At 39.4% G+C, this 24,975-nt stretch overlaps 2 protein-coding genes across 4 annotated transcripts in view; both read left to right on the plus strand.

Annotated features, from left to right (window-relative positions):
* NELL1 (neural EGFL like 1) overlaps positions 1-24,975 on the plus strand; it is an 821,645-nt gene that overhangs the window by 518,472 nt on the left and 278,198 nt on the right. The window lies entirely within an intron of this gene.
* LOC113914343 (cyclin-P-like) lies at positions 743-24,156 on the plus strand. The gene is given in 5 exon segments (XM_035722807.1): positions 743-839; positions 3,354-3,452; positions 8,760-8,805; positions 23,440-23,609; positions 23,612-24,156. Coding segments are annotated over 5 exon segments (957 nt in total).

The following is a 24,975-nucleotide window of genomic DNA, read 5'->3' on the forward strand; positions in this document are numbered from 1 at the left end:
AAGAGCTACTGATCTGAGTCTGAAGCGAGGTAAAAAATGAATCCCACTGGGTTGCCCTTCGTGGTGACAATTAAGATCTGGAAGACAGATATGCTGTTGGATCTACTAACATTGGCATTTTTCTTTCAAAGGCAACATCACTGTTCACTTTGGCTTCCAGAGGTCGCAAGTAGCTTAAAGCATCACCATGCTTTGAGTGCTTGGTCAGCCTGAAATAGAGAGCAGGTCTCAGCCTGGCTCCCTGGGGTCAGGTGTATTCATGCTATCAAACTGTCAGTGACCTAAAAGTGCTCACTTTGCTAGACTGTGGAACCTGTAGCCATCACAGTGGGTAGTTGACAGCTCTCACCAGTGACCTTTCCTAAAGGCTCTTACTCTGAGCTGTGGACACAAACTTGGAGGGAAGGACTTGGTGTGTCAAAACAATGGTAAAGTAGCAGAATGATTTAGAGTATAAGAGTATCTGAGTTTGGGTTCTCCCGGGGGCAGACTATGAGAAAAAGATTTGACTTCTTTGGATTTTATTTAGGAGGTACCCCCAGGAGGCACTAATAAGCTATTTAGGAGGTAAGCCCAGGAAGCACTAATAAGGTATTGGGAGAGTCAGACAGGAAAGGGAAGAGGGCCACTGTTAGGTGCTTTATTTAAGAGACCTTAAGTTACAGTTGTGGGTAAAGGGGCTCATTCCCAATGGGACACTGTCGTCTAGGTTTATGTCACCCAGCGGGTGAGTCATTGGTGGATGGCTGCTCCAGGGAAAATTAATTTCCAGCACTCGTCTACTGTCACCTTCCTCTCAGGCTCAGAGATGCAGATACTGGAAGTAGGAAATCGAACAGGTATGTGATAAAATGGTAGGGCCCAAGGAGATGTGGGAGAGGGACCCAGAGTGTATACTATAAGAAGATGTTGGAATGGGACTCTTCATTTTCCAGTGTGGCCCCCAGATATACAGTCAGTGTACAATTTCAAAGTGAGATGCCAGACCACTAAGTGAATACTTCTAAGTAGATATTTTGGAGCCAGTTTCAGGACTCTTGAATTCCTCACTTACTTCAAGGATATGGAAAGTTTAAGAGAGTGTGGTTAGGATTTCTTAAGGAGAATTTTTTTTTGGAGAAATCTGTCCTGTGAACCTCTTTACTTCTAGATGGGCTTGTGCCTTCTCTTTTATCAAGCCTGGAGCCCCATTACTAGATCACTTGAAGATGCTGATATTTGTGTTGTGAAGTTTGGTTACACAATGAACTAGAATCTGAGTCCCACCCTCAGGGAACCTAGAGTATTGAAAAGACAAGCTGGTGAACTGTTTCTGGAGTCAAAGCAAATGTGAACTTGCAGCTGTGATGGGAAGTAACAGCACTCTTTGAAAAGGAGCTGGAAGAGAATGAGTGTCTTCCCATGGCCAATATGCTAGGCTGGACCCATTTTAAGTTTTTTTGCTAAGAAAGTTGCAAGGAAGTGGCAATGGAACAGTGAGAGTGTAAGGGGATTAGAAGAGAAACAGGAGTTGAAGCTATAGTGGCCACCTGAAAGACAGGACCCATCCATGGCAGTGGTACGAGGGGAGTACCCTTGAGGGAGTCCATAACTCTGCATAGGCCACTGGAGATCCCTACTTTAAGTGGTAACTGTACCTGCCATCAAATACATGCCCTGTTCTCTTAGTATCCTCTGTCAACCTGATCCTGGCAGGAGAACAAAAAAATAGCCACCTGGGGGAAAGAGAAGGGAATACGTTCCTTTCTCCCACTTAAGTGCCCAACCACAACAGACAGCAGCAGTGACCAGATGTTGAAGCCATTTTGGAGTCTGCATTAATGTCTGGTGCTGGACAGTTGTTCACAGGACTTTTTCTTATCTAAGAGTAAGGGAAAAATTTATGGGACTTGACAAAGACTTCAGGGACAAGGGAAAAATCTTTCTTTAGAGTCAGGGGAAGAATGAAATTTGTTTCCTTGTTATATCCCATGAGTGGTGTTTATTAAAGTGTAGACTTTGGAAACAGAACTTTGTTGAATTTCTTTTTCTGTAGTTTATTGGCAATGTGTTCTTGGTAAAGTTCCTTACTGTATTAGAGTTCTCTAGAGAACCAGTAGGGGACATGCACATGCACACACACACACACACACACACACATTTTAAAAAGTGATTTATTATAAGGAATTGGCTTACATGATTTTGGGGGCTGGCCATGTCCAAAATCTATAGCACCAGTCTCCTAGTTGAAGCCCAAAGGCTGAAAGCTGTTGTAGAATCAGAAAGAGCTGATAGTGTCTTAGTTTGAAAGCCATCTGTCGGGAAGAACCAATGTTCCAGTGTGAAGGTTGTTAGGAGAATTCCCTCTTACTTGAGGGAGGATCAGTATTTTGTTTTATACAGGTCTTTACTTGATTAGACGAGGCCCACCCACATTATGGCCTGTGATCTTCTTTTATGCAATCTATTGACTTAAACATTATTATCAGCCAAACACATTTGCACAGAAATACCAGCATAATGTTTGACCATATATCTGGGCACCTCCTGGTGCAGTTAAGTTGACATATAAAATTAACCATCACAATTATTCTTTGTGAATCAATTTTGTTACCTCATGGGTTGTGTAGAGATGGAATGAGAAAGTTTGTGCTTCAGAGTGGAGCCATATGTAGGCAATAAATTCTGTGATGCGATTTATGTATGATCAAAATTACCATCAAATTCTTTAAATTTCTCATGAAGTGCAGATCAGTGTAGTTTCTCAGTTCATTTAGTCAACAGATCCTTATTGAGTGACAGAATTTGTTCTAGATATGGTGGGTGTAGCAGGAAACTAAGATTTCCTGAAGCTGGAGAATTAGGCAATACAAATAAGCAAATAAGTATATGATCTGCCTTCAATTTAGTGTTGGGTACTAAGAAGAAAAAAATAAAGCAGGGTAAGAAACTAAAGTTGAAGATAGAGGGAGCATGTTCTTTGATATAAACTGATGGTGATATCTGAGAAGGACTTGAACTAGTGGGGAGGCAAGTCACATAGGTATCTGAGAAGACTGTTCCAGGCAGAGGGAACAGCTAGTGTGAAATCCCAGAGGGCGGAGGTCTTGAAGGAGCTGCAGGTAAACCTAGGGGGGTTGGAGCAAGTGATCCAAGAAGAATGGTAGCAGATACATTCAGAGGATTGAGGGCCAGATCACTAGGCACTTGCAAATTTTGGTAAGATACGTGCTTTGGATTTTATTCCATGTATAAAGGGGGGTCATTAGTGTTTTTCTTTTTTTTTTTTTTCATTAGTGTTTTTCTAAAAAGGGTAGTGCATGATTCGATTTGTCTTTTTAAAAAGATTACTTGTGCTTCTGTGAGCTTTTTAGACCACCAGGAGGCAAAAGTGGATACAGGGATACCAGATAGGAGCATATTGCTGGAGTTCATATGGGAGATGATGATGGGCTATGGTTGTAGCACTGGAGGTATTGAAAGGGCTTAATTTGGGCAATTAGATCCAAAAGGATGTATTGATGAATTGAGTGTATGAGAGACAATGAAGTGCTAAAACTGATGCTCCCAAGGCTTTTGGTGAGAGCCAAAAGGAAAGCGCTGTTTATTGAGATGGACAAGATAGCAGAAGGAAGAGCTGTTAAATTCAGGGAGTCCAACGCAGGCAGGTTTTCCTGCAGAATCGGAAGAGATTGAGGTTTCTTCTTGAAGGTTTTATGTTTTGGAGCCATAATAAAGACAACCAGGTATAAATATCTTTCAACATCAAAACTACATTCAGTAAAATACCATTGCAATTAGATGCATAAAGGAGTAATGGAGACTGTTTTAGGTAATAATAGATTTCCATCCTCCATCTCAAACTCATTTTATGGCAAAAAATGTTTGAAGTGAAGGAGACTGGCGGAAGGAATCACCTACAGTCTACAATATTTCTCCCAGTTTTCTTCCTAGATGTATAATACTACTACACTGTGAGTGGAACTTTTTTTCTTGTTACACTCTAACAACTGCCATGATTGAGTTAAATGCTGCAGATGAGGAACTAGGATTTCTCCACGTGAGATGAAAGTAAAAAAAGAAAGTAAAATGCTCTTCTTAATTTTCAGTTGCACAATCTGACTCTTAACTCCATACACTTCATGTAGATTAAGAGCTGATGTACAACTTCCCAAAATGTTTTTAGCAAGCAGTACCCAAGTAGTCTGTAAGTATTAGAAAACACTATCACCTGTGAATAAATTTAATTTTAGCGAGACTGGCATGTTATATATTCATCTGGAAATACTTAGTTCTATCATAGTATTCTTTCTGACACCCAGACCTTGATGGAGCACCATTGACAATTTCTCCCTGTTTTGTTTTTGTTTGTTTTTTTTCAAATGGACTTCTCTATTGCATTCATTTCACATTGGCTCATTGGGGACATGTTAACAAGGTACTAGACAAGTGATAGATTTCTGGTTTTTTTGCTCGTAATTAGATTTGACAAGCAGAATTGTAGACTGCCTCGAGAAACAGAAAGATGACTGTCCATGAGGCTGCTTCAATATCATGAGAATGTCTTCATTTGGGGTCCCTTTATACAGCTGTAGGAACCCACGAGTATGTGGCTGGCACCATGGATATTCAAATATGGCTCATTACTACTTGGAGCATTCTGATGTATTTCAGTTTTTTAAAATCAAAGTATAGTTGAAATATAACATATTAGTTTCAGATGCATAAGTAGTCATTTAACATTTATATACATTATGAAATCATGATAAGTTTAATTACCATCTGTCACCATATTATTGACTGACTATTCCCTATACTGTCCTTTACTTGTCCCTTTGACTTGTTTTATAACTGGAAGTTTTTACCTTGTAATCCCCTTCATCCATTTTGCCCATACCCCTGCACCTCTCCTCTCTGACAAACACTAGTTTGTTCTCTGTGTTAATGATTCTGTTTCTGTTTTTTTCATTTGTTTTTAACATAACACATGTGAGTGAATCATATAGTATTTGTCTTTCACTTATTTCACTTAGCATGATATCCCCAGGTCCATCTGTGTTGTCACAAATGGCAAGGTTTCATTGTTTTTATGGCTGAGTAATATTCCACTCTGTGTGTGTGTGTGTGTGTGTGTGTGTGTGTGTGTGTGTGTGTGTGTGTGTCTTTATTCATCTGTTGATGGACACTTAGGTTGCTTCCATATCTTGGCTATTATAGATAATACTTCAGTGAACTTAAGAGATGCATGTATCTTTTTATATTTTTGTTTTCTTCAGATAAATACCCAGAAGTGGAATTGCTGGATTGTATGGTAGCCCTATTTTTAAATTTTTGAGGAACTTCTGTACTGTTTTCCACGGTGACTGCACCAGTTTACCTTCCCCCCAGCAGTGCACAAGAGTTCCCTTTTTTCCACATCCTTGCTAACACTTGTTACTGCTCGTCTTTTTGGTACTAGCCATTCTGACAGATGTGAAAGGATTTCTCATTGTGGGTTTGATTTGCATTTCTCTGATGATGAGTGATGTCAAGCATCTTTTCCTGTGCTACTGACCATCTGTATGTCTTCTTTGGGAAAATATCTATTCAGGTGTCTGCCCATTTTTTAAATTGGATTGTTTGGGAGTTTTTTTTTTTTTAATGTGTAGTTCATTTTTAGCACTGTCTCTGGCAGTTTGGGACAAAAACCATATAAAACATTCATCTTCAGTTGACCACTTATGCATGCACATTTCATCCTTTGACATCTCACACCAAACTGCAGCTCAGTGAAGAGAAGTATTTTAAGTTGCTGGAGAATTGTCTGTTTCTAGCTGGTAACCCAACAGCTTAATAAATATGCAGCAGATAGAGAGTCCTCATCTACATGAGGGAAAATGATATTCTGTCTTGAGGGCTATTGTGAGGATCCTTTCCCTTTTTCTTGACATACTTCAGATGAATGAATTTTAACTCACATGTATATTGGCCCTAAAAATACTAAAAGATTAGTCAGTGCTCAGAAAATATGAAGACAGCTTTTAAAATAATTTCTTTTTGGTAAAGGGAGAATTATAAATGAAAGTTAATTCATTTTCCCTTAGAAGACATAGTAATACTTTCCATCAATTTCTCAAATTGCTAAGTAGAGGAAGGTTAGAATATTAAGGGCTGTAAATATTCTTTAAGTGGATGTAATATTAAAGAACCTTCTATACCTTATTGAATAGACATTGAAGAAGTGACCATACTAATCAACTATTTTCATTTAACAAAGTGATTGCCTAATAAATCACTTGCTACTTAGAATGTTAGTTCATTGGTTCTTAGAGTTTTTTAAATTATAATTTTGGGCCAATAAATGTAATATGGAATTGGAATGAAATGAAATGACATACTGTTCTAGTTTTATTCCTTGTATTGTTTAGACTGATACAGAATACCCCCAAGTATTATATTTGCACAAATAAAAATAATTATAAACATGCATTGAGCTAGGCACTGTTCAAATTGCATGTATTTAATCCTCAAAAAACTCTTTGAGGGAAGTATTATAACCCTCATTTATGAAATAGGAAACTGAGGCAGAGATTTTTTTTTTTTTAAAGCAATTTTCCTAAGGTCAAAAAGTTACAAATGAAAGAGCTAGGATTACAACCCAAGCAGTCTACTAACTTTTAACCCTCATACTTTGCTGCCTTCAGTGAAAAAAATCTATTAATGGACACTCAAAAATTAATTTGTATTTCTGTGAAATTTATACATACATGTAGTTTAAAAAGCCAAATGGTTCTAGAAGGCTTTATAAAGATGATTAATCCCTTTGAAAAATTTCCGCATTTCCTATCCCTAGAGGCAACCACTTTCAGTGCTTTTTTTTTTTTTAATTTTTTTATTATGTTAATCACCATATATTACATCATTATGAGGCAACCACTTTCAGTGCTTTTAACAGATTCTTTTGGTGTTTTCATCCATATCTCTAAATAGCATGTTTCTTTGCTACTTCTTCATATTTCCAATTTTGACATTTTTTATTGACTTCCAACCATATAAGATGGGGATTCGGCTGTCTTAAATACACCTCACCACACATCTTTTTGTTAGATGAGTATTCTGTGTTCATGTTACGATGACTCTGTGCATGCTACTAATGAATGAATGAACAAGTATACTTGGTTTCTTTTCTTGCACAGATCTTTGTTCCCCTGTCATTAGTAATCATTGAGTTCATAGATTTTAAGATTTTTATTTATTTGACAGCACAAGCAGTAGAGCTACAGACAGAGGGAGAGGGAGAAGCAGGTTCCCCATTGAGCAGAGAACCAGATGTGGGGCTTGATCCCAGGACTTTGGGATCATGACCGGAGCCGAAGGCAGATGCTTAACCAACTGAGCCACCCAAGCACCCAAGTTGATAGATTTTATTGTGCAATTTATTATGGATTTATCATAATTTAGCCCCAAACTCATACCAGTTGTATAAATACTCCTAAAGACATTAACACTTTCATGTTCTTGAATAAATTTCCCCCAAAGGTTGGTTGATTTCTAGGCTTGCCATGTAGCATATGTCCTGGGAATCTCTCTTCACCATGATTCTGGGGATCCCCTTTGCATCTTTCTGGAATGGCAGCCCCTGTTCCTGTTAATCATTCACACTCTTTCTTGGTTTATTGCTCTGGCTTGATGGAACACATTTTTCCATTACTTATATGAGAAAGGGTACACTGGAGAAAAACTTCTGAGACCTTGTTTCTCTGAAAACTGTCTTTTTTTGGGTAAGTGAGTTGATGCTTGGAAAATTGGCATATAATAAGTTAAGGTATATGTCTAGTAAATCATTTTACCTTCACCCTTGCCTGATAATTTGAAAAGGCATTGTATTTTAGGTTGTAAAATTTTTTTGCCTCAGAATTTTGGGGGAATTGCTCTATTGTCTTTTAGGTTCTGTTATGGAATTTCAGAAATCCAATGCCTTTCTGATTTTTTATCCTTTGTTTTGAAGTCCCGTTTTAAGTTTCATGATGACAGGGGTACAGTTCTCCTTTATTCTGCTGGGCACTCGGTGGACCTTTCCAATCTAGATATTTGTAGCTTTCAAGTGTCCTTGGATTGTCTTCACTGCCTTGTCCCCTACTCCTACTCCTTTGGTCCTCTCTTTCTGGCTTTCCTGTTGTTTTGATGCTGGACTCCTTAGTTGTCCAGTTTCCTTATTTTCTTTCCTATTTCCATGTATTTATCATTTTCGTCTGATGTCTGAGGATTTCTGCTACTTTGTCTTCCACCTTTTTGCTGAGCTTTTCATTTCTGCTGTCCTTTTTGTACTCCAAGATCACTTCTTCTATGTTTTTTCATAGTGTATTGTTTTTGTTTCATGAATGCAATAGTGTTTTTTCTCTGAAGACATTAATGATGGTTTATTTGAAGTGTTCTTCTCTTAATGGAGTAATTGTACTTCCTCATTGCTTCCGTTTATTGATTTGCTTTGGCTTCTGTCATTTATAATAGAAGCTTCCCCCACATGTTTGAACCTGGCTCTTTCTTCCTACTTAAGAGCTGGATAAAAAGACACTATTTGGAAGTTCTCTGCAAATGGGGATGTGGTGGTTGACAGTGGAATTCAATATAAAATGATCTGGGCCATTCTTTTGGTAAAAACTTGATTGTCAGTATCTTTATTTTATTTTTAGTTGGTTTCCTTAGAAAATACTCCTCAGAGCTCCTGCCCAGGGAAGCTAAGCATAGATTTCAGCATTCTGTTTGCTCTGTAAATTTTCACTTATTTCCCCTGATTTCAGTATTGAACTTGCACTTGGTTGTGAATGGTGTTCCTCGGTATAGAGCGTAAGTGTCCCATGTTCTCCTAAATTGGTGGAGGGGCAGTCATGTAACAGAATGATAGAGAAGACAATCTGGGTATCTACCTACTTCTTAAGGAGACCTTCAGCCCACCTTTACCTGCTGCTGTTGCCAATTCCTGAGCCTTTTGGGTTCTGTGATGCAAAATAAATTGTTTCTTGGCTTTTCTTACTGAGTGGGATTCAACTTTTTCAAATCTGAAAAGTCAGTCATCACTCCTTCATCTGCTTTCCAGCTTCCTAAATTTTGCTTTCCTAGCATTCTTATTGCTCTTATAGGTATACAATTTTTAAAAACTCAAAAATGTAAATAGAACTTCATTGGATTTCAGGAAAGGGCTGATGTAAGTACATGCATTTAACCAGTAATCTTAGAAATTTGTTTGTGGGTACTTTTAGTTTTGTATAATTATCAGTTTATCTGTTAGATGCCTGAAAGTCTGTCATAGTGATTGAGTTTTTGTGTGAGACTCTTTCTTCCCTTCTCAGGGATGGGAGAGGGAACGGGATGGGGAGGGGACACATGGAGACAAAACACGGAAGAAAAGCAGCATGATGTAAGGGAAGGAACACACGCTTAGGTGGAAGAGACTTGGGTTTGAATCTTCTGCTGAATTTACAGGAATTTTTAATCCTCCTGGCATACGACTTTCCTTATGTATAATGCAATGAGAATAACCCTTACCTCATTGTTGCATTTTTCAGGTTGAGATAATATATGACTTAATTAATACACAGTCGGATATGGTGCCCAATAGAGGCCATTTTCCATCTTGAATTAAGGGAGGGCATTTCCAGTCAGGGGATGGAGAAAATCCATTTCAGAACATTTTTAGATTTGTATAATTACACCTGCTTTGTAATATTGACCATAGATAAACCAGTTGTCTAAACTAGCTGGCTTCAGAAAGCCTCCTCTAATTTCTAGATTCTGTAGTTATTATGGTAACCTTATTGAAAAAATGGTTTTAACAAGTGTAGAATGTGCTTTATATGAACTATGATTTAGGGCTAATTGAAAGTGGGACTTTTTGAGAAAACCTGCAGTGTTTGGTTGTCTGAGCTGCTGTCAACAGTTATGTAGTCTGTGTTTGTTTTGAACTAAAAATTGAGCTAGATGTAAGAGGACTTCATTGATTTATGTGTCCAGTCATTGTTAGCCCAAAGAGATTTTTTTGCTGTACCCTGGTTAAAACGAAAGCCTCTGAAATGCACAGCAGTTGAAGAAGAGTATAATAATCACACTTGTGAATAGTTCTTGGAAGACTGAAATCCTCCTAGGTAGGAAAAATGAATTTAGAGTGGCATAATCAAGGCCCTAGATAACAGAAAAGTATTTAATGGAGTTGTTCATGTGGCTGTAATGTTTAGTTAGAAGGGAAGATAAAAGATAAGTTGTTTCCAACTTACCTGTAATCTCGAGTCTTTACCTGTCTTCTTTCTAAGAAAGTCTAATGTCACATAAGCATCAATTTCATGACTAGACTGTAAACTTCACTGTTTCAGACAAAAACAAAAACCTCATGAATAATGTGAACTCCCCACCCCCACCTCAATACCCTTTGTGCTGGGAGTGGATTTTTACCCTTACTAACGAGAACTATATCCAAAAAACTCTTAGTGCAAATGTAATTGTGCACTCTCTTCCTCAAACAAGGTCCTCTGCAGTGGATTTGGTATTGTATCATGTGGATTCTCTTTTGGAAAACAAGGAGGGCATTTTTGGATTCCTTTACATCTGGCTGTCCACAGTTCTGGGAACTGTGCCTCTATTAGCTCTTCTATGGTTTTTAGATAGTGATAGAATGACAGGAGGGAAATTGCATTAATGGTGCAATAGAGAAAATGGAACAAATTAAGTCTCCGTGCATTGATCTTTTTAGAAAAATTATTGATAAAACTGTTCATAATCAGTTGATTCTGTAGGACAACATGAAGCGGATTTCAAGAGTTTTCTTCGAGTGTGTGTGTTAAAATTTCTGCTGTCAGTGAGGCAGAGCTTTGGTATAAAGTGCTCTTGGGTGTTGAAAATTTACTGTCTCTTTTAAGTGTGTGTTTTCCTTTTTAAAGTGGTATCTTTAAATACCTTGTTTTTTTTTTTTATTTCAAAAACCTTAAATGTTTCTCTGCTGCCTTCAGGGTATCATAAATTTCCTTAGTTTGCCATGCAAGGTTTTTGACTCTCTGACCCCAATTTAATTTACCCCCTTGTCTGCCACTGTTTTTCCTACCTAAACCCGCCCTTTCAGCCAAATGGGAATGCATAGTGTACCCGACAGGCCTTTCAATTTTGCCTCCATCTCAGAAATTCTTTCCTTTCCTCCATAATTATCTACTGCTAGCCCTTCTTTAAGATTTGGCTAAAGCCCTTTCCCTCACCACCTCAGCCTAGGCACATGGTCAGTCCATCTTCTGCACTTCTGTGTCCTCGTTATGTCACTCAGGAACCATTTAACATCAACTTCCAGTTCACATTTTACCTACTACATTTTGTTTAACTCTGCCTAGAACATAAGCTCCTTAAAGGCAGGAGGTTTTATATTTGTTTCATAGCATTTCTCCTGGCATTGAAAGATCCACTTGTGTGTCCGTTGCTTGTTTATCTGTCATGTATTTTCTGTTGTCTATCTCACTGGAATATAAGTTCCAAAAGGGATCATGAATATTGCAAAAGCTACAAAGCTCATATATGGCAGGCAGTTTGGCCCTGGAGCCTGTGCTCTCTATCACTGACCACTAATCAGTGCAGCCTCATGGTGGTTGTGACTCCATCATTGCCACCTCTAATTTTATTTACTCTGTCAACAGGATATTGACACTACTGACCACTCATTCCTTGCGTGTTTCACTTCTCTTGGCTTCTGTGACACCCTTTTATTTCTTTTCTCCTCCTCCCTCCCAGTTCACTTCTCCTCTAGTCCTCTTTAGGTGTTCAAATATTGATGGTCTTTATTTGTCCACATCCTTTCTCTGTGCTTTCGCTACAATCATCTTTCGAGCCTAGTACTTCTTGACCTCAGTGGTATGACACATTACAGTGTCAGAATCAATCAGGACATACGTCAAAACCACTCACTTATTCATAAAGCATTAAGTTACAAGCACTTGCAAATGATTTACTTTTTTAAATTGACTCACCTCAGAGTTACTATTATAAGGATGTCACACTAACTCATTTGCATTTCAATAGTGCATGCTTGTTTCTGTGGGGAAAGGAGGAATTTGAGCTAGCTGGAAGTGAATTGCTTATAATTCATAGCCTATTTTATATTTGCTGAAAACATCTGTGAACTATGGTTATTGACATGTCATTGATAGTTAAAGCAATTTTGAGATATCATTTGTAAACTGGGGATTTATAGTTTGTTGTTTATAGTTTGTTTCCTTGATTTTACCCACGGATACATTTTTAATGATGGAGGGAGGTGAAGAAAGCATGCATGTGCATCTTTCTCTGCATAGCATAGAAATGAGAATACAGTCTAGTTACAAATTCCAAATCAAAGGCAATGTGATCAGCCAAATGACATGTGCAATATTATTTATATTAACATCATGAATAAATATAAATATGTGCTACACTTTTTAATTATGAGTTACTTTTCTTTATTAGTATATGCTTTCTTTTATAACTCATAGAGATCTGGATTTCATTTTTAAAATATAATTTTACATAGTTTTTATGTTAGATTAGTCATCCATAATTTTTCCCCAAAAAATGATGTTTTGAGATTATCAAATAGATAATTTTAGTGACCATTTACTTTTACAGTGCTTTTAAAAATACCTATAAAAACAGCATTGGGAATGCTTTGCTTTATTTGGTCAACGACTTCTGTTCATATGTGTGTATGTTTGGTTTCCATTATGATCTGAGTATACTCCTGGGAGTGTGTCTCCTATGAACGCCATTCATCATCTGTCCTAGCAGAAGAAAAGTTGAAAACCTCTGCTCAAGGCTATATTATATACTCCTGTGTAGTTTACTCTCTCCCATATGTTGGTGACTCCTGAATTTCTGTCATCACCCACAATCTTTTCTCTGGAGCTGCAGACTCATTTATTAAGCCACCCACTGGGCATCTTTATGTGGATGTCCTACAGGCTCCCCAAACATGTCATAACTGAAACTGAGCTCATTTTCTATCTTAGTCCCCTGACCCCACTGTTCTTTTTCCAGTGATGTACATTTTTATCAATGATATCATTCACCCAGTCTGTTAAAGACATTAAGGAGAATATTCAGTGTCTCCTAGGTCATGAGTCTAGTCGTTTTTATCTCCAAAACATCTCTGAAAGTATTTCTCTCCTTCCTCACTGCCTTTATCTTAGTACAACTGCTTTTCATTTCCTATTGGGACCATTTCATAGCCCAGCCCAGTGGTTCTCAGACTTTAGTATGTATCAGAATCATTAAAACATAGATTGTTGGGTTCCAACTGCAGACATCTGATTCAATGAGTCTAAGGATAGTCCAAAAAAAATTGCATTTCTAACCAGTTTGTAGTAATCCTGATGCTGCTGGTTTGGGGATCACTTTTTGAGAACACGAGCGATAGCCTGTTAATTGGCCTTCCTGCCACCAGACTAGCCACCTTACTGTTGATCCTCCAAAGGATAATTTTTTATGCAAGTTAGAGTCTCTCTCCCTGACTTAAACCATTATACTGTCTCAGCATTATGCTCACATAGACTTTGTTCAACTGTTACCCCTTGACTATGTGGAACCATGGCACTCTTGTTATTCTTTTACCCGTACAACAACTATCTTTTTTTCCACTGGGATTAAGAACTTTTTCACGTGTCCGTGTATGTTTGTAGATCAGCCTGGCTATTAAAATCTCAATCACCATCCATTTTAAAATCCCATTCTCAGGGCTTCCTTCCTTCTTCATTCACACCTTTAAAAGGTTTATCTTCTTCCCCAGGTGAGGAAGATTTGTGTGTATCCTTATGTAACAGTGGCCCATTGGTGGAAACAATTGTGTAGCTGAGCCTGGGTCATTTCTCTTCCATTGTTCTCTCTCAGTATTATCATCTGCTCTAGCCTCTGGCTCTAGTGGTGGACAGCTGTTATCTATCTTATGTGATATATTAAGTGACAAACAGGTACCCACCTGGCTCCTACTTTACAGCTGTTTTATATCAGTTTTCAGGAGGAGAAAGCAGTACTGCTTCCTTTTTTTTTTTTTTACTTACAGTGGGCTGCGTCCAAGCACACCAACTGTTGACACCCTGCCTGGCTGGACTTTGTGAAGAGGTAAAGACAGGCCCTTGCTACTCAAAATGTGGTAAGGAGCCAGTAGGATCTGTATCACTAGGGAGATCTTTGAAAATGCAGAATCTGCACTCTGCCCTCAACAGAACTGCTGAATAAGAATCTCTACTGCAATGAGATCCTGCGGTGATCAAGTTTGAGAAGCACTGGTTTGGGCCTTTAGGACCCCTGGATAGGCTCACCTTGCCTGTTGCCATTCTCTATTAATTCATAAGGATATCAGTTTGTTGGATCTGTGATAGCCAGTTTCTTCATCTGTAAAATGGGGATTGTAATGCCTACCTTGGTAGATTATGATGATGCATGTAAAATATCCAGCACAGCACCTTAGATGTGGTGAGTGTCCTATAGTGGTAGCCATTATTAAGTCTGTATCTTCATCTTCTTGGATTTTAACAGCCCTTTGGAAGTCTTCATACATAAGTCCCCTACCTCCCCTACCAATGACTGGCCTGCACCAAGGGTATTGGTACCTGAAAGTTAAATGAGAATGGGATTATGGCTGGTTGATAATTAAAGATATACCTGATTTTCAGTCAAGTGGCATAGCTGGGATGGCCTTGAGAAGCATAGATGTTGCCGGCTTTGCAGGTTGAGTGGTTGATTTCTAGAAATACCTAGATATTAATACTTGTAACTCTGAGCTAGGAAAATGCATTAAAAGACACTGATCATCAAAGAAGGGAGATGCAAATCAAAAACAGTGAGATACTACCACAACACATTAGAATGGCTAAAATTAGAAATACATATCAAGTGTTGGTGAGGATGTGAAGAAGCTGTAATTCTCTTACATTGCTGGCGAAGATGTAAGATAGTGCAATCATTTTAGAACAGAGTTTGGCAGTTTCTCAAAAAGTTAACAATAAAAAGGAGCAAACTCCAGTAGGCAGAAAATGAGTAAAGACAAAGTTAAAATAAATAACATCATCATGACCAGGGTATAATTGACATCTACAGACTGTTTCACCCAACAAGAGTAGAATACACATTTTTCTCAAACTCACAAGGGAGATTTACTGAGACCACATTCTGGGTCATAAAATACACCTTAACAAATTCAAAAGAATTGAATCAAATAATGTCTGCTCTGAAACCACAATAGAATTAAACTAGAAATCAGTAACAGAAAGCTAGCAGGAAAATCCCAAAATAAATGTGGAGATTAAACAACACCTTTCTAAATAACATGTGGGTCAAAGAAGAAATTTCAAGAGGTTTAAAAATATTTTGAATGAAATGAAAATGAAAACACAGCTTATCAAAAAAAAGCTTATTGAAACTTGTGGTATGTAGTGAAAGCTGTGCTTGGAGGGAAACGTATAGTAATGAATGCATATAGTAGAAAAGAATAAAGATGTATAATCAATAATATAAGGTTCTACCTTAGGAAGCTAGAAAAAGATGACCAAGACTAAAGTAAGCATAAAAAAAGAAATATTAAGAATTTGAGTAGCAATCGGTGAAATTGAAAATAGAAAATCAGTAGAGGAAATCAATAAAATCCAAAGCAGACTCTTTAGAAAGATCATTAAAATTGATAAGCCTTTAGAGAGGCTAACAAAAAAGAGAAAGGACCTAAATTGCTAGTATCACAAATGAAAGAAGGGACATTACTACAAATCCTATGGACATTAAAAAGGATAATAAAGGAATTTTATGAGGAACTTTATGCCCACAAATTTGATAACCTAGATGAAATGGAAAAATTCTTTGAAATACAATATTTGCCACAACTCACATAAGAAGCAGCAGACTATCTGAATAAACCTACATATGTTTTAAAATTGAATCAATAATAATCTTCCAAAACAAATTATCAGGCCCAAATGGGTTCACATTTAAGAAAGAAATTACACCAATTTAAGAAAGAAATTACATCAATTCTGCACCATATATTCCAGAGGATTGAAGCAGAGAAAATATTTCTAACTCATTCTATAAGATCAACATTACCTTGAGGGGGCGGAGCAAGATGGCAGAGGAGTAGGAGACCTGGATTTTGTCTGGTCTCAGGAATTCAGCTGAATAGGGATCAAACCATTCCGAACACCTATGAACTCAACAGGAGATCGAAGAAGAGAGTAGCAACAACTCTCTGAACAGAGAAGTGACCACTTACTGGAAGGTAGGACGTGTGGAGAAGTGAATCCGAGGCGATATTCGGGAGGATAGATGGCGGGGGAGGGGGCCTCCGTCGGCCGCTTCTGGCAAGTGATAGAGCCGCAGAGCACAAAATCGGAACTTTTAGAAGCCGGCTCCACTGAGGGACATCGCTCCAGTGGCCAAGCGGGGGGTGGAACCCTCGCGGGACAGTGTGGCCTCAGGACACTCGGGGTCACAGAAAGACCAGGGGTGCCTGAGTGCAGCAGAGCTCCCAGGTATCCAAGCAGGGAAGCCGACTGCAGAGATGGAGCCGAGGCGCGGGCTCTCAGCTCGGGGTTGCCATAAACTGTGATCCGCGGCCCAGTCGGGCCACTGCTCCTCTAGCAGGGACCCAACAAGTGGCAGAGCTGGGGAGACTCCCCTTCCTCCCTGGGGAGGAGCAGCGCGGGAGCGCACCGCAAGGATCTGCTGGGTTTGGAGACTCCACACGGGGTCAAGTGCCAGAGATAGAAACGCTCGGTCACAGGCCGGGTGAGCACAGAGTGCAGCCGGAGACTGGGGAGACGGGAGTGACTGCTTTTCGCTGGGGGCGCACTGAGGAGCGGGGCCTGGAGTTCTCAGCTCCTCCGAGTGGAGTTTGGGAGGCCACCATTTTCACCCTGGTCCTCCAGAGTGGTACCAGAGCTTGCAGGGAACAAAAGCTCCTGAGAGCAAACCTAAGCATATTGCTTAGCCCAGACTGACAAGGGCGGGGCAATTCCGCCTCCAGCAAAGACATTTGGGAACCACGGCAACTGGCCCCTCCCCCAGAAGATCAGCACGAACAGCTAGCAAGCCAAGACCAAGTTTACCGATCAAAGAGAACGGGAGAACTCCAGCGCTAGGGGAATACTGCACATAGAATTCATGGCTTTTTCTTACCATGATTCCTTAGTTTTTCAAAGTTAATTTTTTTAACTGTTTTTTTTTTTGAATTTTTCTTTTTCCCTTTTTCAACCAACATCTTATCAATTCCTTTTTTTAAAAAAACATTTTTTATTTTTCATTTTTAGAGTCATTTTATCCCTTCAGAGGAGTTACTCTTATTTTTGGCATATATATATAAGTTGTTCTCTCTTTAAAATTTTGAGATACAGTTTCTTCTAACAGATCAAAATATACCCTAAATCACTAGTGTATGGCTTTGTTCTAGTCTCCTGTCTGATCACATTCTCTCCCTTTTTCTTTTTTTAAATCTTCTTCTTTCTTTTTTCAAACAACTTCTTATCGTATCAATTCCTTTTATAAAATCTTTTATAATTCTCATCTTTATAGTCATCTTCCATCCCTTCATTGAATCAACCCTTATTTTGTACATATATAAGACTTTCTTCCTTTAAAGTTTTAGGAGGCACTTTCTTCTAACAGACAAAAATACGCCCCAAATCTAGTGTGTGGCAGTGATCTATGCACTAGCCTGACCATATTTGATCATATTCAGGTTTTTTTTTTTTTTTGTATTGTTCTGTTTTTGTTTTTATCTTTTTGTTTTTTTGTTCTTTCTTTTCTCTTTCTTTTTTCTTTCTTTCCCTTTTTTCCCCCCTGGTTTCAGGTCTTTTCTGCTTTGTATAGAGTATATTTGCTGGGGACGTTGTTAACCTGTTAGCATTTTGTTCTCTCATTCATCCATTCTTCTCTGGACAAAATGACAAGACGAAAAAAATCACCTCAGCAAAAATAACAAGAGATAGTACCATCAGCCAGGGACCTATTCAATACGGACATTAGTACGATGTCGGACCTAGAGTTCAGAATCAGGACTTTAAAGATACTAGCTGGGCTTGAAAAAAGCATGGAAGTTATTAGAGAAACCCTTTCTGGAGAAATAAAAGAACTAAAATCTAACCAAGTCGAAATCAAAAAGGCTATTAATGAGGTGCAATCAAAAATGGGGGCACGAACTGCTAGGATAAATGAGGCAGAAGAGAGAATCAGCGATATAGAAGACCAAATGTTGGAAAATAAAGAGGCTGAGAAAAAGAGAAATAACTACAAGATCACGAGGGCAGAATTCAAGACATAAGCGATACGATAAGACGAAACAACATTAGAATAATTGGGATCCCAGAAGAAGAAGAAAGAGAGGGGCAGAAGGTATATTGGAGCAAATAATAGCAGAGAACTTCCCTAATGTGAGGAAGGAAACAGGCATCAAAATCCAGGAGGCACAGAGAATGCCTCTCAAAACAATAAAAATAGGTCAACACCCCGACATCTAATAGTAAAACTTACGAGTCTCAGAGGCAAAGAGAAAATCCTGAAAGCAGCTCAGGAGAAGAGATATGTAACCTACAATGGTAGAAATATTAGATTGGCAACAGACCTATCCACAGAGACCTGGCAGGCCAGAAAGGACTGGCATGAGATCTTCAGAGCACTAAACGAGAAAAATATGCAGCCAAGGATACTATATCCAGCTAGGCTCTCACTGAAAATTGAAGGAGAGATAAAAAGCTTCCAGGACAAACAAAAAGGAATTTCCAAACACGAAACCAGCCCTCCAAGAAATATTGAAAGGGGTCCTCTAAGCAGAGAGCCTAAAAGCAGCACAGATCAGAAAGGAACAGAGGCAATATACAGTAACAGTCACCTTACAGGCAATACGATGGCACTAAATTCATACCTTTCAATAGTTACCCTGAATGTAAATGGGTTCAATGCCCCAGTCAAAAGACACAGGCTATCAAATTGGATTAAAAAACAAGACCCATCCATATGCTATCTGCAAGAGACTCATTTTAGACCCAAAGACACCCCCAGATTGAAAGTGAGGGGGTGGCAAACCGTTTACCATGCAAATGGACACCAAAAGAAAGCTGGGGTGGCAATCCTTATATCAGACAAATTAGATTTTAAAGCAAAGACTGTAATAAGAGATGAAGAAGGACACTATATCCTACCTAAAGGGTCTATCCCACAAGAAGATCTAACAATTGTAAATATCTATGCCCCTAACATGGGAGCAGCCAATTATATAAAGCAATTAATAACAAAAGTGAAGAAACACATTGACAACAATACAATAATAGTGGGGGACTTTAATACCCCCCTGACTGAAATGGACAGATCATCTAAGCAAAAGATCAACAAGGAAATAAAGACTTTAAATGACATGCTGGACCAAATGGACTTCACAGACATATTCAGAACATTCCATCCAGAAAGCAACGAATACACATTCTTCTCTAGTGCCCATGGAACATTCTCCAGAATTGATCACATCCTAGGTCACAAATCAGGTCTCAACCGGTACCAAAAGTTTGGGACTGTTCCCTGCATATTTTCAGACCACAGTGCTTTGAAACTAGAACTCAATCACAAGAGGAAAGTTGGAAGGAACTCAAATACATGGAGGCTAAAGAGCATCCTACTAAAGAATGAATGGGTCCACCAGGAAATTAAAGAAGAATTTAAAAAAATTTATGGAAACCAATGAAAATGAAAACACAACTGTTCAAAATCTTTGGGATACAGCAAAGGCAGTCCTGAGAGGAAAGTATATAGCAATACACAGCTTTCTCAAAAACAAGAAAGGTCTCAAATACACAACTTAACCCTACACCTAGAGAGCTGGAGAAAGAACAGCAAATAAAGCCTAAACCCAGAAGGAGAAGAGAAATAATAAAGATCAGAGCAGAAATCAATGAAATAGAAACCAAAAGAACAGTAGAACAGATCAACGAAGCTAGGAGCTGGTTCTTTGAAAGAATTAACAAGATTGATAAACCCCGGGCCAGACTTATCAAAAAGAAAAGAGAAATGACCCAAATCAACAAAATCATGAATGAAAGAGGAGAGATCACAACCGACAGCAAAGAAATACAAACAATTCTGAGAACATATTATGAGCAACTCTATGCAAGGCAATTAGATAACCTGGAAGAAATGGGTACATTCCTAGGGATGTATCAACTACCAAAACGGAACCAGGAAGAAATAGAAAACCTGAACAGACCTATAACCACTAAGGAAATTGAAGCAGTCATCAGAAATCTCCCAACAAACAAAAGCCCAGGGCCAGATGGCTTCCCAGGGGAATTCTACCAAACATTTCAAGAAGAATTAATACCTATTCTCCTGAAACTGTTCCAAAAAATAGAAATGGAAGGAAAACTTCCAAATTCATTTTATGAGGCCACCATTACCTTGATCCCAAAACCAGACAAAGACCCCATCAAAAAGGAGAATTACAGACCCATATCCTTGATGAACATGGATGCAAAAATTCTCACCAAACTACTAGCCAATAGGATCCAACAGTACATTAAAAGGATTATTCACCAGGACCAAGTGGGATTTATCCCTGGGCTACAAGGCTGGTTCTGCATCCGCAAATCAATCAACGTGATACAATACATTAACAAAAGAAAGAACAAGAATCATATGATCCTCTCAATAAATGCAGAGAAAGCATTGGACAAAGTACAGCATCCTTTCTTGATCAAAACTCTTCAGAGTATAGGGATAGAGGGCACATACCTCAATATCATAAAAGCCATCTATGAAAAACCTACAGCAAATATCATTCTCAATGGGGAAAAGCTGAGAGCTTTTCCCCTAAGGTCAGGAACACGGCAGGGATGTCCACTATCACCACTGCTATTCAACATAGTATTAGAAGTCCTAGCCACAGCAATCAGACAACAAAAAGAAATCAAAGGCATCCAAATCGGCAAAGAGGAAGTCAAACTCTCACTCTTTGCAGATGATATGATACTGTATGTGGAAAACCCAAAAGACTCCACCCCAAAAGTGCTAGAACTCAGACAGGAATTCAATAAAGCAGCAGGATATAAAATCAATGCACAGAAATCAGTGGCATTCCTATACACCAACAACAAGACAGAGGAGAGATAAATCAAGGAGTCGATCCCATTTACAATTGCACCCAAAACCATAAGATACCTAGGAATAAATTTAACCAAAGAGGCAAATGATCTGTACTCAGAAAAGTATAAAATACTCATGAAAGAAATTGAAGAAGACACAAAGAAATGGAAAAACGTTCCATGCCCATGTTTTGGAAGAACAAACATTGTGAAGATGTCAATGCTCCCTAGAGCAATCTACACATTCAGTGCAATCTCCATCAAAATACCATCCACTTTTTTCAAAGAAATGGAACAAATAATCCTAAAATTTGTATGGGACCAGAAGAGACCCCGAATAGCCAGAGGAATATTGAAAAAGAAAAGCAAAGCTGGCGGCATCACAATTCCGGACTTCCAGCTCTATTACAAAGCTGTCATCATCAAGACACTATGGTACTGACACAAAAACAGACACATAGATCAGTGGAACAGAATCGAGAGCCCAGAAATGGACCCTCAGCTCTATGGTCAACTCATCTTTGACAAAGCAGGACAGAATGTCCAATGGAAAAAAAGACAGTCTCTTCCACAAATGGTGTTGGGAAAATTGGACAGCCACATGCAGAAGAATGAAACTGGACCATTTCCTTACACCACACACAAAAATAGACTCCAAATGGTTGAAAGACCTAAACGTGAGACAGGAGTCCATCAAAATCCTACAGGAGAACACAGACAGCAACCTCTTTGACCTCAGCCACAGCAACTTCTTCCTAGAAACATCGCCAAAGGAAGGGAAGCCAGGGCAAAAATGAACTATTGGGATTTCATCAAGATAAAAAGCTTTTGCCCAGCAAAACAAACAGTCCACAAAACCAAAGGACAACCGACAGAATGGGAGAAAATATTTGCAAATGACATATCAGATAAAGGGATAGTATCCAAAATCTATAAAGAACTTAGCAAACTCAACACCCAGAGAACAAATAATCCAGTGAAGAAATGGGCAGAAGACATGAACAGACATTTTTCCAAAGAAGACATCCAAATGGCCAGTAGACACATGAAAAAGTGCTCCACATCACTCGGCATCAGGGAAATCCAAATCAAAACCTCAATGAGATACCACCTCACACCAGTCAGAATTGCTAAAATTAACAAGTCAGGAAACGACAGATGTTGGCGGGGATGTGGAGAAAGGGGAACCCTCCTACACTGTTGGTGGGAATTCAAGCTGGTACAGCCACTCTGGAAAACAGTATGGAGGTTCCTCAAACAGTTGAAAATAGAGCTACCCTATGATCCAATTGCACTACTGGGTATTTACCCCAAAGATACAAATGTAGGGATCCGAAGGTGTACGTGCACCCCAATATTTATAGCAGCAATGTCCACAATAGCCAAACTGTGGAAAGAGCCAAGATGTCCATCCACAGATGAATGGATAAAGAAGAGGTGGTATATATACACAATGAAATATTATGCAGCCATCAAAAGGAATGAGATCTTGCCATTTGCAATGACTTGGATGGAACTGGAGGGTGTTATTCTGAGTGAAATAAGTTAATCAGAGAAAGACATATATCCTATGAGCTCACTGATATGAGGAATTCTTAATCTCAGGAAATAAACTGAGTGTTGCTGGAGTGGTTGGGGGTGGGAGGGATGGGGTGGCTGGGTGATAGACATTGGCTAGGGCATGTGCTATGGTGAGCGCTGTGAATTGTGCAAGATATTTGAATCACAGATCTGTACTTCTGAAACAAATAATGCAACATATGTTAAGAAAAAAGAAAAAGAAGATAGGAGGAGAAGAATGAAGGGGAGTAAGTCGGAGGGGGAGATGAACCCTAAGAGACAATGGACTCTGAAAAACAAACTGAGGGTTCTAGAGGGGAGGGGGGTGGGGGGATGGGTTAGCCTGGTGATGGGTATTAAAGAGGGCACATTCTGCATGGAGCACTGGGTGTTATGCACAAACAATGAATCATGGAACACTAAATGAAGAACTAATGATGTAATGTATGGTGATTAACATAACAAAAAAATTTAAAAAAAGATCAACATTACCTTATTATCAAAACCGTAGAAAGATATTACAAAAACAGAAAGTTACAGACCAATCTCATGATCATAGATGCAGAAATCTTCAAAAAACATTATTGAATTGAAATTGAAATTGAAAAAATAAAATTGAATCCAACAATGTATAAAAGAATTATACAATATAATTGAGATTTATACCAAGTAGGCAGTGCTGGTTCAACAATGAAAAATCATTTAATGTAATCCATCACTTTAATAGGCTAAAAGAAAAGAAAAATCACAGCTTGGTGTCCGGACGCCAGCGTGGAGAATGCTGAGTCCCACCGCCGCCTTCCCCCAGCTCTCCCAGCGCCCCAGACCCCGACAGCATCCCCGAGGGCAGCCAGGAGAGGCCCCCTGGGCTGTGTGAGCCGCCGGGGCTGGCAGAGGCTCTGAGCGCTCTGGGGCTGGAGGGAGAACGCGAGTATGCTGGGGACATCTTCGCCGAAGTCATGGTGTGCCTCGCGTTGCCCGGAGGGCCCTGCTCCCAACCGTGACGCCAGAGATGCGCACGCTAGTGGTGGACTGGCTGATCCAGGTGCAGGAGTACCTGGGCCTGGCGGGCGACATGCTCTACCTGACGGTGCACCTACTGGATTCCTACCTGCGCGCCGGTCGAGTGTGCCTACACCACCTGCAGCTGCTGGGCGTGGCCTGCCTGTTCTTGGCCTGCAAAATGGAAGAGTGCGTCCTTCCCGAGGTGATGCTATTTGCCACCTACTTTCGGGAGCTGTCTCTGCTGGAGGCCGAGGCCACAGGATGGGAGCCCGGTTGGCGCGCAGCTGTGGTGCTGAGCCTGGCACACCGCTTGCTCGACGAGGAGGGCTCCAGCTTCGAGCCCTCGCTTTACAGTCCCGCAGAGCTGCGCCCGCTCGAGCCATGCATGGCTCTCGCCGTGCTCCTAGGCCCAGCGCCCATCCACGCCGCCATGTTCCTCAAGTACGCGCGGCCCCAGTGCCAGGGCACCAGCCTCGCCACCGCCCGCCTGCTCCGCCGCCCCCAGCCCAGGCCTCCCTGAGCCCGAGACCCCATCAAAAAAGACCCCATCAAAAATGTGTGTATCCGTCTCCCACTTCAATAAAAGAGGTTTTTTTTGTTTAAAAAAAAAATCGTATCAGTAGATGCAGGAAAACATTTGACAAAATCCAACACCCATTCATGATAAAAGCTCTTGGTAAACTAGGACTAGATGAGAACTTCATTAACTTAATAAGAAATATCTACATACAACCTACAGCTAACATCATACTTTTTGAGAAACACACAGCTTTCCACCATTATCAAGTACATGGCGAGGATGTCTCTTCTAACCACTCCTTTCCGATATTATACTGGAATTTCTAGCTAATGCAGTAAGACAGTAAAGATCAAGTACATGGCAAGGTTGTCTCCTCTAACCACTCCTTTCCGATGTTACACTGGAATGTCTAGTTAATGCAGTAAGAAAGGAAATTAAAGGTATACAAATTAAAAGGGAAGAAACAAAACTGTTGTTTGCAAATGACACTATTATGTAAAAAATGAAAGAATCAGCAAAAAATTACTGGAACTAATAAGTGATTATAACAAGATTGCAGGATATAAGGTTAATACAGAAAAGTCAATTGTTTTCCTATATACAAGTAACAAGTGGAATTTAAAATTGAAACTTCAATATCATTTATGTTTACATCCCCCAAAATGAAATACTTAGGTATAAATTTTAAAAAATGTAGAAAATCTATATGAGGAAAAACTATAAAACTCTGATGAATAAAATCAAAGAAGAACTAAATAAATTGAGCTGTTTTCTATTCATGGATAGGATGTCTTAATATTGTCAAGATATCAGGTCTTC

Source organism: Zalophus californianus, chromosome 11, assembly GCF_009762305.2.
Source record: "Zalophus californianus isolate mZalCal1 chromosome 11, mZalCal1.pri.v2, whole genome shotgun sequence".
NCBI lineage: Eukaryota > Metazoa > Chordata > Mammalia > Carnivora > Otariidae > Zalophus > Zalophus californianus.